Here is a 15,618-nt window from a genome sequence, read left to right on the forward strand (position 1 = left end):
TCCAAGACTTGACCAAGGCATTCATATCTCCAAATTTTTTAAATATACCCTTTGAAAATTTGATTTGAATACAATAGAATGCTTAATGCAAAGTGTGGGCTGAGCCCAATAATTATTGGAATAGTTTAATATTCCACGAAAGCTGCTGGCTGGCACTTCTAGGTTTATACCGCACTCTCATCACAATGGTAATTGTATTGTAAACCTTTTTTACAATTCAGTGTTATTTAGTTAACTGTTCTTATTGGAGCACATGCTTTTTACCCCAAATTGTTCTCTGAAAACAGCCTTGGTAATCAAACCATATACAAATGCTATTTTTGAGATAAACCCAGAGGCTAACTGCTCAGATCTATGGTTACGCTGTATTGACTTTGTCTCCTTATTGACTTTGGGCTTTGTAGTGTTTCACTGTTGTCTTAAAAAAGCCTCGAATATTGCCGAGAAAGACACTGTTTTGTCAAAGCTTTTGATTTTACACTTGTCAAGATAATTCAAAAGAAATACCAATACCAAATAAATAAAAGTATTTTATACAGTAGGGAATGCATGTTTATTGATTGGCAAGTTGATCCATTAGTAGAGGAATAGCCATGGCAAATGTACCAGTTAGACATGATAATGATGATAAATCTGTTGAATCCTGAAATAACCCCAGAGGCCAGTATCCCGTCATCAGCTTACCCTTTATTTACACGTGGAGAGTCCTTGACGCTGATCCAGCTCCCTCAGTGAGCAGGATGTCTGACACTCCTGTTCATATCTAACAGCCAGGGCTCCCTGATTGGATCAGATTAACAGCCCAATAAGGGAATTCTTTTTCACTGAGGTCCACCTGGCTGATCTCATTACAATCACTGTATCCCTTCCCTTCTGAGTGCGAGGACGTAGCCTGATTCTTTTTGTGGCTCCGATGATGCACAGTAGTTTGCCTCTTGCACCTGGGACATCTCAGGAAATTCATTCCCTTCTTCAGGCAGCAAAAGCATTGAGGCAGCAACATCCATTGTGACCATCTCAGATTCTGAGGTATCTTCAGCACTTGTTGGACAGTGAGAACCCATGGGTTCTGGAACAGTCAGAGTGTTGAGGAGCTGGACACGTTTTGCTCTCACACCGTTTGTGCATTTGCAGCTTTCATATGCTCCACGTACTTGTTCAGGACCATCGCACCTGCCCAAACTTCTCATGGCACTGGACCTGACCTCGTTTCGACCATGCATGTGACCCATACAGAGCCGTTCCTGTGGTTCCTACACCAAACTTCATCCCCTGAAGTAAACTATCTCTCTCTCAGTGGAGTCTTGTGTCCGGTCTCGGCATTCTTGATGCTGTTTCACCCACCTTGCCAGGTCCGGGAAGGTCAGATTTTAACCTGGTGCGGAGCCTTCTCCCATTAGCAACTCTGCTGGAGCTATCCCTTTGGCTGCACAAGAAGTGGCCCTATAATCAAATAGGAGCTGGGACAGTTTAGTATCTCGTGAAGCTGTAGGCTGTTTCTTTAAGCCTGCCTTCAAAATTTGGACTGGTTTCTGCCAGACCATTGGATGATAGAAGGTATGGAGCTGTCCTTTATATGTTGAGCATCATTTGACTTTAGGAAAAACTCAAATTCCCTGCTGGCAAATGATGGTTGTTATCTGTGACCAACAACTCTGGGAGGCCATGTATTGCAAAAGATACTCTCAGATTTTCTATTGTCGTCCCTGTGTTTGACAAATGAACTCTATGTACATCCAGCCACTTTGAGTGGGCATCCAGAAGGACTTAGAACATTCAGCCAATGAAAGGACCTGCATAGCCGACATGTAACGGAGTCCAGGGTTTACCCGGCCATTCCCACGAATGTGGGGGAGCTGCTGGCAGTAATTTTTGTCCTTCTTGGCACTGACGCACCAACATGAGAATGTCTGCATCCAATCCACCAGATGCAACTTCCAGACAATGTCTTCATCTTGCACACCCCTGAATAACCCTGGTGGAGTTAAACCGGTAATTGGCAGTGACCTTCGTACAGGACAATCACTCTTGCTCCCCATGATAATATGCCGTCCTGTACGGTGATCTGGTCTCTCTGGGTCCAAAAGTCTTTTGTTCTGGTTGTGACGACCCTTTGGTTTCTCCCATCACTCCGGCTGTTTTCAGTTTTGACAGGACCAGATCTTTCTGCATCTGAAGCCTGATACCAAAGTGTTTCCATAAAATTTGCAACCATTATGGACTCTTCCACTGGCATCGTTGGTGGTGTATCTGTTGGCAGGAGGTGGTTCAATGCATCGCATTTGGTACTCGGCCTCCTGGACAGTGTTCCAATTTGTAATTGTATGCAGTTCGTAATAGAGCCCACCACTGAATTCAGCCTGAAGCTATGGGTGGCACTGCCTTGTCCTCTTCAAATAGATCTAGCAGGGGTTTGTGGTCCATTACTATTACAAATTTACGTCCCTGAAGGCATTGATGGAACTTACTGACTCTAAATACGATGCGAAACCTTCCTTCTCCGTCTGGACATATTTATACTCTGGATCAGCCAAAGTCCTGGATGCAAAGACTATTGGGTGCGCCTCTCCACTGGGCCACTTCTGAACCGAATACTATCCCAATGCCATCTGGGGAGACATCACATGTCAATACCAGATCTTGCTTGGGATCATAGTGTGCCAACACCTTAGAGGATGATAGCTGTTTCTTCACTTCCCAGAAATCTATGGCTTGGCTATGCGACCATTTCCAAGGCTGACCCTCTTTTTAAAGAGTTGATGCAAAGGTGCCATAATGGAGGCATGATTGTGTATGAACTTTCCATAATAATTCACCAGCCCAAGGAAAGACCTGTCCGGTGCAGATGTGGGAGCCAGGGCACATTTGATCGCCCTCACTTTATCTTCCAACGCGTGTAACCTGGTCTAGTTGCCTCTAGCCAAAGTAGGTCACTCGGGGTGCTTGGAACACATGTTTTTCCCTTCTAAGATTTCCACCCACCTGGCAGAAATGTCCAAGAACTATGTCCAAGTTCTCAAAGTGCTCCTTTATTGGTCTTCCCTTTTAATAGCATGTAATCTAGATAAATGGTGATCTGGGGTAGACCTTGTAAAATATTCTCCATTATCCCCTGAAAAACTGTACAGGCTGACAATACCCCAAATGGCACTCATATGGTACAAACTCTTACGGATATTAATTGTAACGTACTTCTGGGAATCTTCATCTGACTGCAATTGCAAGTACGCTTGGCTCATGCCCATCTTCATGAAGGACACCCCTCCCCTGCCAACTTTGCATATATATCCTCAATGGGAGGGATTGTGTATTTATCTAGCTGAGAAAACCATTTTGTCGTTTGTTTAAAATCCCCACAAAGGCGAACTGACCTGTCGGGCTTCAGAATCCGTCTAACCAGTGCTGCCCATTTCGCAAACAGGACTGGTTTGATGATTCCTGCACTTTCTCGCCTCCTGATTTCTGCCTCTACTTTTTGTACGTGAGGCAAATGGCACTGGGCGGCCCTTGCCAAATCATGGAATTGCTTCCTGGTCAACACACCAGGTGGCCTTGGCTCCTTTTGATAGAGGTTTTTCGGGAAGGTCTCGGGACTGGGTATTTATTAGGACATTACTCAACCATTTTCTAAATAAAAAATGTTGAGCCAATCCAAGTGATTCTTTTTCAACCAATTACACCCATCAGGCTTGGGCCTGAGTCTTTTACTACATACTTCTCATGAGATTGGAACTGAAGTTGTACCCTTAATTTGTAAAGGCTTCCCAGTATATGTTCTCAGTCTAGCCAAGGCCTTGTGCAAACTTAAGGGTTGGAGTCTAGACCAATTTTTGTTAAAGATTGGTTCTGCGATTTGGCCATGTCCATATCAACCTTCATTAGAAATGGGTGACCATTTAACCAAATGTTTATTCTGAATGGTTCTGATTTGCACGTTGCTAAGCAATTTAACAGTTTCAAACCAGATGTAGGTGGACTTTGTAGGATATGCACTCTCCCGGCCTATAAGTTCTCTGGCTCAGTTCCGGCCTAGTGGAACTCTTTAGCGCTCTCGAATCCACATACTGGCAGCAACTACAATGGTTAGCCAGCCCAGGTCCTAAAGAAAATTTTAACCGTTTCACTGAGGCTTGGCTTTGTTTTGGGGTTTTGCTGTTGGCTCACAGAGTCCTTCTGCTCAGGATATATTTTTCATGAGGCTATACAATTGCCTTCACTCAAGTGGTGTTCCCCAAGCTCAGTCAGACTAGTGAAGGTGTCTACTTCCATCAGAATCCCGTGTAACTCAGATGCTCCATTTTGGCGCATTTTCCAATGATGAAGCTAGTTGTAACACCTGTTTTGAAGTCCAGTTGGGCTTCAGCTAGTAAGTGTGTTTGCATGATTACATCATTAATCCCACACACCAAACGCTCTTTCAGCATCTCATTCAGGGTTAAACTAAAGACACCTGTCTCCAGTCACCAGTCTTCTTAACCTAGTCATAAATCCCAATATGGATTCCCTAAGTTCTTTCACTGCCAAGTGAAACCAATAGTGTCTCAGAATTAGAGGAGGCTTGGGGTTGTAATATTCCTTAACTAAATTTGTCAACTCTTGAAAGGTTTTAATGTCTGGTGCCTCATGGAAAGTTAGGCTGCAAAAACCAAAAAAAGCTACTGGGTCCACAACCTGTTGCATTTCATCTGCCCCAATGCCATTTGCCCAGAAAAAAAAACACATTCTTTTTACATACTGGGCACAGTCTTTGGCAGGATCAAATGAGTCAAACTTCCCAAATAATGGTACAATACCAGAAATGCTTACACCATTTCAAAGACGACTGTTGCAAGTAAATTTTTTTCAGAAATGTGCTTTGCTCTCGTCATCACTGAAATAATTCCACAGAAACCGGTATCCCATCACCAAGTCCCACTTTATTTACATGTGGGGAGTCCTTTACACTGAGTCAGCTTCCTCAGAAGCTTAGCTGTCAGCCAGGGCTCCCTGATTGGGGCTGTTAATCAGGTCCAATCAGGGAACTCATTCTAAGGTCCACCTGGGTGACCTCATTACAATCACTACAAATCCCGTCGGTGGAAGGTGACGGTTGGAAATTTAATATTCTCTTAACTTCAGTGCAAATGACTTATTTTTAAACTGTCCTGCAGAATGCATTTTCAGAGCCAGCCATGACCATGTTGTGGAGAACATTTAAACATAGTTCATGTTTTGTTTGACAATGTTTAGTTATTTTGACATCTGTAAAATCAGATGCACTAAGGAGAAGATACAATAAATAAGTGCACAGAAATGAGAAAAATTTTGAAATAGAATTTTAGTTAATATATAAATGCAGTGTTTAAATATAAGCTGTTCATGGTAATCTATTGTGTTGGACAGAAGCTTATAGGGGTCTGAGTGATGTAGTCTAAGCCGTGATTTGTGGCCAAATCAGACGAACAGTCCAATGCAGCCCATTTCAATGTTGGCAGCTTCTTGCTATGTCTTTTATTCTTTTGGCAAGCAGCAAAATGGTTTTCTTCCCAAGTAGCTCGTGTTGCCAATTGAGGGGAATTATTGCTTGTTAAAAGCCTTGTTTACAGCTCATCTCACATAATTAACATTCATCTGTCTGTCTTACCAAACATGCCAAACAAACCGACCATCAAAGAGTATCTGTCAACTTCAGGTCATTGCTTGTTACAAAGGACCTCCATGTTATTATGACCAATCAGGGCAATCATTATTTCAAGGCAGGAGCTGCATGTCCATGTACGTTTACACCAGCTATGTGCTAACCTCTCATGACCAATACACTTGTAGGCAGTTTAGGAGGCACACACTTGCATTGGCAAACTGGCAACTAGCATCGAAAAGCTGCAGCAGGAGTTTAGGTAAGGTTAGGGTTGCCCAGCAATCGGACAATTTCATGGCTGCTTATAAACTGGAGGAACAGGAGCTGCCTTCCATGGAGGAGGAGGAGGAAGCTCTCCTTGCCCATAACAGAGCTCAGCTGTGTTGGGATTTAAAGCCAGACAGAACGTCATTAACATTCGCCTCCAATAGATGAGAGCTGGGTGCAGCAGACCATTATGGTTCGTAAAATGTAAATTGCACCCTTAATCGATTTTTTTTTTTTTTTTTTTACTCTCCTTTTTACATTCACTTTTGCTGTCTGAAAATAAAATTTCCTGTTTGTATTTGTCTGACATTCCTCTACTACATAATGACAAGCTGCAGATCTACAGTGTGCATTGGAGACGGGATAGTACTGGTTTCAGCGTGTTGAGATGGGATTAGGTATAGACAGATGAAGTGTGTGGTGTAATGATTAAAGAGTGAACAGATTAAGAGAATAGGGTTATATGTGCAAGGGAGTGTCAGCTATATGCCGTGGGCAGCTTATCTTTGTAGCTTCTATGTCATAATGTTGCTGGTGAGGGGCAATGCCACATTACCGATGCTTGACGGGTACACAACAGACTTTTGGTGGATATTGTCTGCATTGAGAATTGGTCCAGGAATGGCGTGTGGTAAGATGAGGCCATAATCAGAAGTGACGGACATCGTAGGGATTAGATAGGTAGTTAATGTGGTGACATTGATAAGAAGATACAGCAGAAATCATAGTGGAAATCCCTCAAAAAAGCCTTGCGCAACTCAAACTTAGGTAAAGAGCATATAAACCTGTTATGTTTAATGGTCAGTATGTCATTATACCTTTAAGAGACCGATTCATGATATCATCATTGCATCATAGCATATGACCTTAGGGTTTAAAGTTTCAGATCCATATTAACTTGAAACAAAGACAGACCTTGCTGGAGGAACTCAGCAGATCTGGCAACATTTGTGGAGAGAAAGCAGAGTTAATGTTTCAGGTCCAGTGACCTTTCTTCAGAACAATGCCAGTTGCCAAATACTGCCAAAACTGCTGAGTTTCCCTATCAATTTTTGTTTTTATTTCAGATTTCCAGTATCTGCAGTTCTTTATTTTATCCATCTTAACTGCGACCACTTTGAAGCATACTTATCGTTATAATTGACTAGGTTAATGTTAGCCTTGACATGGATATGTTTGTAAATGGAATAGTTGTATATAATAATAAGCTGTAACAAATGCCAGATGGATCTTTCGATAATGCGTTATCCATGTCTTGATATCTTATGTTACGAGGGATAACATAAGCATTGTCTCATCAGCTATTGACATTCAGCTGGAGACAAAATAAATGTCATAAACTGTGTGAAATGTTGATGTTTTCAGTCAGCTATTGAATGGTTTTGTAATTCTAACTTACGGTAACAGCTATTTGCATCAACTTGAATTGTGCCTTGTACCATAACAAAATATTGCAGCAAATTAAGCATTGGAAGAAAAGAAAGAGGATTGGAAGAAGTGGCTAGAATTGTTACTCTGGAAGTAGACTTTAAGAAAGATTTGGAATTATAGACCTGGATAAACCAATTGCAAATATAGACAGGTCACAAGTGAATAATCTTTTACATTGTTTTGTGTAATATATATATTGCCAGAGTGCAAATGCAATCGAGGTTCATCAGACTTGTTCCCAGGATCGTGGGACTGTCCATTAAGAGAGATTGGGCAAATTGAACCCGTCTTCTGCAGAGCTTTGAAGAATAAGAGGAGATCTCATTGAAACTTACAAAATACTTAAAGCAATAGACAAGGTAAATGCAGGTAAATACCTTGGAACAAAAACAAAGTTGCTGGAAAAGCTCAGCAGGTCTGGCAGCATCTGTGAAGGGAAAAACAGAGTTAACGTTTTGGGTCCGGTGACCCTTCCTCAGAACTGTTAGAACAGGTAAATACCTTCCCTGGTTGAGGGAGCGTAGAACCAGCAAGCGCAATTTTTTTAAAAAAACGGGGAATCCCATTTAGGACTGAAATGAGTTTTTTTTGTAATCTTTAGAATTCTCTACCCCAGAGCACTGTGGAAACTTAGTCTTTCAGTATGTTTAAAATAGAGATTGAGAAATTTTTGATAATCAGTGGTATAAAAGATTACAGGGATACTGTGGTTAAAAGGTATTGAAGTGTTTGATCAACCATGATCATGGTCTACTCATCGTATTATTTATTCCTCAAAGGATTCATTTCAACTGGTCAAAACCAGAATTGATGAGCATTAATAAATTGAATAATCTTTTCTCCTTGTTATGGTGCATCCTGCAAGAGATTAACCCTGACTGCAATCTGTTGTTTTGTAATCAGAGGTTTTGCAAAGGACGAAACACCCAGCCCTTGTCAAAAGTTAAATCCCTATCCAGAATTTAATTAAGTTAGTTGGATCTTAAAGCCATTTGAGATAGATCTAGTGTTTCCAGATGTGTTCCCTGTATCATTAAATATCTCATGAGAAGTATTTTTGAAGGTATTTTGGTATATGGTTAATTGTTGGAAATTTTGGGGTGGTGCCTTAATCTATAATGCACCCCTAAAGATATGTTTTTCTTTTATAATTTTAGATCTTCATCGAGTACTTTGGAGATCTTGAACAAGAGAGTATACAGGACAATTTTATTCTAATGTACGAGCTTCTTGATGAAATTATGGACTTTGGTTACCCCCAGATCACTGAGACAGCCATATTGCAGGAGTAGGTATATTCAGTGTATCAACTCTGTTACATAAAAAGGAAGTAGAAAAAAGATTCCAGGAAAATCCATAAGGAGGTTTGAAATGTTTCTTCTGTTATTGAAATGATAATTATATAAAATAATTTTACTGTAATTCTGCCCATGCTAGGGAACTGAACTAAACTAGACTCAGTTAGGTCTTTCCTTTCTGCTTTACCTTTTAGAAAAAAGCTTAAATCTTTCATTGTTTTGTTTACTTCCTCTTTCACCCACACTTCAGGTTTCTGTTGGAATATGGTTTCATGGTGCCTTGACCTAATAGCCATTCTTGTATGAGCTTTTGTGATGAATTATTAGCTAAATACCTGACCTCAGTGCAACAACACAACTGAACCATCTCCTGTCTACAAATATCATCCATATAAGCATAATTTTAGTGGAAGTTACTACATACCTAACAGGAACAAGGACTGAGTTTTTAACTGGCAAAAATGAGTAATTTGACATTATGTTAGGGGTTAAAATCCAGGAGGTCTTGATTGAGGCAGGATGAAGGGCAGACAGCTAATCTTCCCCTTGGAAGGAACTTAGTAGTTTAAATATTCAAATAAAGCAGTGTGTGAATTACCTACTCTTTCACTGTAACTTGGGCAGTATGTTCATTGGTAGAGACAGACACAAAATATTGATTAAGTAACCTCAGCCATTTCCCCGTCTCCATGCATGAATTTCCTTTTAGGTCCCTAATCACTCCTTTTTACTGTCCTTTTACTATTTATCTGCCTGAACAGCTGAGTTGTGGTTCAGAATGATGCCAACATTGTGGGTTCAGTTCCTGCGCCAGCTGAAGATACCATGAAGGACTCTCATTTTCAACCACTCCCCTCATATGAGGCGTGGTGACTACCAGTCATCTCTCTCCAAGAGAGCAGCTCTATGATCCAATAGGACTATGGCAACTTTGCTTTGGCAGTCATTTAGCTCAGTTGGCTAGATAGCTGATTTCCACTGCAGAGTGATGTCAACGGCATGGGTTCAATTCTTGAACCAGCTGAGGTTACCCTGAAGGATTCTCTTTCTCAACCCTTCCCCTCACTTGAAGCATGGTGACACTCGGTTAAATCAACAGCAGTCATTTCCCTGAGTGAGCAGCACCATGCCCAGTAAATCTATGGTGACTTTAACTTCTTTTTCCAAGTATAATCCCATAAATGAGTACTATCATGGAACCCCTACAATGTGGAAGCAGGCTATTTGGCCCATCAGGTCCACACTGACCCTCCAAAGAACATTCCACCCAGACTCTACCCTATCCTTGTATTTCCCATGGCTCATCCATTAGCCTGCACATCCCTGAACATTAGGGGCAATTTAGCATGGCCATTCCACTACTCAAACAATCTCTTTTCACATACTGTCTCTTGCATCTCTTAGTTTTTCAATTCCTTAATGAAACTTCTATATTCAGCCTGGTTCTTGATTGTATTATTCACCTGACTTCTGTCATAAGCACATTTCCTCTCCATCTTAAATTCTCTCCCTCTTTCATCATTCAAGAAGCTCTTGATTTGTTTGCAGTACTTTCTTCAGTGGGAATATACCTTGACTATGCTTAAACTCTCTGTCCTTTATTCTGCCTATTGTTCAGTTTATGTTTTTCTGCAAAATTTTGAGTCATTGGCTTTCCCCCAGTTAATTATTATTATTCTGGTTTGTTCCTTGTCCTTTACCATGGCCAATCTAAATCTTCTGATACAATAATCACTGGGTCCTAAATGTTCCCCCACTGACACTTGATCATTTGGTCTATCTATGAACAAGATCTAGCAATGCCTCCTTTCACATTGGACTGAAGACTTACTGCTGTTGTTTTCAAAAAATCTCCTAAACATATTCTGACATTTGCTCTACTAATATCCCAGTCTACTAAAGTTCACCATTATTACCACTCTTTCAGTCTTGATGCCAGCTCATTCCTTGGATCTTTCCCACCAAGAAATTGCAAATTTTTTTGTTCTGTTTGGTCCAGTTGTTCCATAGCTCCAGCCAAATGGATTCCGTCCTTGAAGGCTGTGAACAAGTCCTTCTCCAGTGCAGCAATGTTTTCTTTAATCAGTAATGCTACCCTTGTTTCTTCCTTTCTTGTCATAGCTGAACACCTTGTATCCAGGAATATTCAATACCCAGGTCTGCCTTTCTTTGAGCAAGATCTTTGCCTATTTCCATGTGCCTATCTGTAACTGCAATCTTGCCAGCCACGCTGTGCATAGTAGCATACCATGCACAGTAATCCTAACCTAGACTTTATTAATTTACCTCTGCTGTGAGCTCCCCTAATGACTGATGTTTTAAGTATTGCTGAAAAAGGGGATGTTGTCCAAGCATTCATCAGGACAGAGACAAGAATGCCAGATTTCAAAGGGAGTGTCAATTTATACTGCATAAACAAGGGTGCTGATTGATTTACAAGTCAACTCTAGACAAGGTATTGCCATGGGAAATGCATACAGTCTAGGCATTTATGCCCCTTCTAGTTTTCCTGATGAGGGCAAGCTGAAAAGCTTCAATGTCATGATTCTTTCTTTCAGCAAAACTGTTACAATATAGTTCTGTAGCACTCATAACTTACTAAATAAACCTTGCTGAGAAGAAAAGAAATCACCATCTGCTCTCTACTTCTGTTATTGTTACTTGAATATTGGAAAACTGTTCAATCGTGAGTTTTGAAAAAATAATAATTAATTTCCCAGATGCTTGGACCAATTCCCTAAATTTGTAGAAACGGAAACACAGTCGCAGTATTCATCCAACTAATTAACTCCCAGCCGTCCTACAAAAACATAGTGGTTTGTTATTTGTTTGTTTCCACTTTAACTCTATCCCAATCCTGACCTGGAACAAAAACAGAAATTGCTGGAAAAGCTCAGCAGGTCTGGCAGCAGCTGTGAAGAAAAAAATCAGAGCTAACGTTTCGGGTCCTGTGACCCTTCCTCAAAACCCTTCCTCAATCCTGATCTACTCCAGTTTATGATTCTGTCTTTGGGTATGTAATTGGACCCAAACCTGACCCTGCAGTACTCCTGATTTCATACTTTTTTTTTTCCTCGAAGTTCAGATTCTCTCCTCGAGCCTGGCTCTCAATTTGTTTTCTCCCAGGTCCATTCCAAATAAGAGGAAGAGCTATCAGCAAATGCCTTTGCAGAATGCCTTTTTAGCTAAGAGCAGGCATGTTTTCCCTAGGCCCCAAAAAACTAGGCAGCCTGCACCCCTGCAATTTCTGTGTTTCTGTCCAAACATTCCCCAATCATGATTAGACTCCTGTACGCTGCATCCGCCTCACCCATACCCTCTAATTGAGACTGTCCAGGCCATTGTGGTACCCAGTTCTTCCTGTGAGCCACGCCCATCCCCCATCTCTCTCATTGCCATATCGATCTGGCTGCTCTTGTAGGCTTCAGTTTTGTGTGGACCTGGCTTCCTTTCAAAAAGACCTCCAGCCTCTCAACCAGGCCACCTGGGAGTGCAGAAAAAGTTGACACCAGCTCTGTAATTGAATTCTGGGGGCTATTCGGGAAAGGCATTTTCCAAATCTCACGAGTCCTATTTCCCACTGCACAAGATCTGCTCCCAGGCCAAAATTCCTTCCCTTATTTTCAACACAGCCAGAGACTGAATTTGAATAATTTTTGACCAGCGTGACTCTGAAGCTTCTTGCCCTAACCAGCTGAATCACCGGTTACCCATAAATTTTGTTTTAAATTCCAACTTGATGAATTCTTCCTTAGCTACTCAACAGACTGAATTTCAGCCACTTCACTCAATCTATCTAATCATGCAATTTCTGTTTGGGATTAAAGTTTCAAATCAATGACCTCTCATCAGAACGATGTTTTTTTTTCCAACATTTTCTTTTATTTCAGATTTGCAGTATCCTTCCTTTTTTACCATAATCTGTATACAGTAATTTATAGCTGTTTTCTATAAACATTTGATTTGGTAGATTAAGAATAATGGGGAAGCAAAGTCAGATAGCTTATGAAATTTAGGAATGAAAATAACACAGAATAGATCAGACTACTGAATTGAAATGATCCAGATTGAAACGGACTAGGTTAGTTCAGCTAAATTGATACTGAGAGACTCCATGGATTCTGTTAACCTATAACACATGTATTAATGCAAACTGAGCTCTGAGAAGGAATATGAGCATTGGAAGATTGTCCATGCTCAAGAATTACTAACATAAAAACAATGGATAATGCAAGGTGACACGGTTCAGGCACCTTTTTGAATGACTTTGGAGGCAAAGTGGTGGGGATAAAGAAATTGATTTATTTGAAGAAAAAGTTGGTCTTCTCAGATAAACAAACCTATTAATAAGATACAAAGCATTGATGGGTGGAAGTGGGGAGGTGAGGTGTTATAGCCAGCGGGGGGAAAAAAAAACTTGAATGGGTTTTCTGAAAGAGGTATACTGTAACGTAAAGAACTCCTCAGCACATAAAGAAGCAAAGGGACAGGATCTTTCCCTTTAAATCTAAAGATCTATTCTGCTGAAAACTATCCAGAGTTCTTCTCAGTCAGATTTGGATATGGAAGAGAGACCACATGAAATCCACCAGGTTCCAATTTGGAGAAAAATGAACAAATTTGATTTGGTTACTTTGTCCTTTTGTCATTTTACAGCATTACCCACTTGTTTTTCAGATTGTCACTTTCCCTTTTATTCCCCACCTCACTCCTCAGTTTCTCAGCTAAGACCTTTTCTGCATTCTCCAACCCTGCTCCTGCTAAGCCTTCAGAATCTCAACTTTTTCAATCCACTTTGTGGATATCCCTTGATAACATTTTTTGTCTCTTCTCACTTAGAAGGAAACCTAGTGAAAGCTAAGCTTTCTAACCTGTTTCTGTCCTAACCACCACGATCTCTCCATCCATGGCTCAGCATTGTTTCACTTATCTATTACTTTTCCTCCTTTTCCTTATTCAGTGTCGTCTCTAAGGCATTTTTAAATTAATGGCACGATACAAGCAAATGGTTATTGTAATAGTTCTCTGTTTGAAAATGTATAAAGCATTTCATCTCAGTCCGTCATTTTGTGGTTTGACACAGATACATTACACAGGAAGGTTATAAATTGCAGCAGGGAGCACCTAGACCTCCAGCTGCTGTCACCAATGCAGTATCCTGGAGATCTGAAGGAATCAAGTATCGGAAGAATGAACTTTTCATGGATGTCATTGAGTCTATTAACTTCCTGGTTAGTCCATGCTTTGGAAGGTAACCTTAGGTATTGATATAGATCAGTTGCATTAAATGTACCAACATTGCCTGGTTAAAAACTATTGACTTAATAAGAACATGAAAAAATAAGAGCAAGATTAGACCATACAGCCCCAGTGTTTGTTTCCCCATTCAGTAAGATTGTAGCCCATCTGATCTTGGCCTCAACTTCTCATTCCTGCCTGTTCATGTAACCTAAGTCCTTTATGGTCCAAGAATCTGTCTTTCTCAGATTTGACTATCTTCAATGACTCAGCCCCCATAATTCTTTGGGGTCAAGAATTACAATAATTCACATTCCTCTGAAAGAAGAAATTCCTCCCTGAATAATTTCTATCCTATGTGGGAAACGTTTGTTCTGAAACTATGCCCCAAGTTCTAAATTACAGATCTATCCCCCTCATGAGGGAAGCATCCTATCAAACTGGTTCAGAATCTTCAAGCTTTCAATAAGATCCCCTGTCCTCTAAATACCAGAGTGTCATAGAGGTCTACAGCACAGAAAAGGCTTTTCGGCCTATTGAGTCAGCATCGGTCAAAAACAACCACCTAACTATTCTAATTCCATTTTCCAGTACTTGGCCCGTGGCCTTGTAGGCCTTGGCATTGCAAGTGCACATCTAAGCACTTCTTTAATATTAAGACAGTTTCTGCCTCTACCATCCTTACAGGCAATGAGATCCAGATTCCCACCACCCTCTGAGTGAAAAAAATATTTTCTCACATTCCCTGTAAACCTCTTGCCCCTTACCTTAAATTCTTACCCCAGGCATTGATCCCTACTACTAACGGGAAAAGTTTCTTCCTGTTTACCATCTCTATGCCTCTTTTAATTTTATATATCTCAGTCATGATTCCCTCATTTTCAGTGTTGTCCCAACTCTCTCAACCTCTCCTTGTAAGATAATGTCATTGGTCCAAGAATCAGTCCAGTGAACCTTCTCTGAACAGCTTCCTTTGAAAATATTCCTTGTAGTCCTCAGTTCACTCCTATATGATTGAATATGATACTAATTCCACCTCTAGTGCTGTCCAAAGCTCACTTTATGCATCTTCCTCTTTTCTACTTCCATATATGTTGGTATCCATCCCCTAACAATTTAGTTTAAATTCTTCCCATGCACACTAGCGAACCTCCCATGGGGACATTAGTTCCAGTTCTGTCGAGCTGCAGTCTGACCCAGAACTGATCCCAAGAATTTGAAGTCCTTCCTCCTGCACCATGCTTAAAGCATTGAACCCATATCCTAGTGTGTGGCAATGTGAGAGTTTTAGCGATTACTACACTCAAGGTCCTACTTTTTACCTTCCTCTCTAGCTCCTGAAAATCTGACCTTAGGACTTCAATGTTTACTCGTTAGAGTACGTCACACTATCAGAGTAATGTAGACCTTGCTGAAATGACACTGAGAATTGTGAATAACTTAGAATTTAGCTCAAAATGGGAAGTCAGGGCACAGGGGGAAAAGACGTGCTTTAATTAAGAGAACTGCAGATGCTGGAGAATCTGAGATAATAAAGTGTAGAGCTAGATGAACACAGCAGGCCAAGCAGCATCAGAGGAGCAGGAAGGCTGACATTTTGGGCCTCGACCCTCCTTCAGAAATGAGGGAGGGGAAGGGGGTTCTGAAATAAATAGGGAGAGAAGGGGAGGCGGATAGAAGATGGATAGAGGAGAAGATAGGTGGAGAGGAGACAGACAGGTCAAAGAGGCGGGGATGGAGCCAGTAAAGGTGAGCGTAGGTGGGGAG

General features: G+C 40.9%; 1 protein-coding gene across 1 annotated transcript in view; it reads left to right on the forward strand.

The window, feature by feature from the left end:
- Nucleotides 1-15,618, forward strand: part of LOC109921566 (AP-1 complex subunit mu-1-like) — a 57,276-nt gene that overhangs the window by 11,532 nt on the left and 30,126 nt on the right. Inside the window, exons 4-5 of the mRNA XM_048601688.1 lie at nucleotides 8,473-8,603; nucleotides 13,697-13,844. Coding sequence (XP_048457645.1) covers nucleotides 8,473-8,603; nucleotides 13,697-13,844 — 279 coding nt within the window. The remainder of the gene's footprint in view (nucleotides 1-8,472; nucleotides 8,604-13,696; nucleotides 13,845-15,618) is intronic.

This window comes from Rhincodon typus, chromosome 10 (genome assembly GCF_021869965.1).
Source record: "Rhincodon typus isolate 14 chromosome 10, sRhiTyp1.1, whole genome shotgun sequence".
In the NCBI taxonomy this organism is placed as follows: domain Eukaryota; kingdom Metazoa; phylum Chordata; class Chondrichthyes; order Orectolobiformes; family Rhincodontidae; genus Rhincodon; species Rhincodon typus.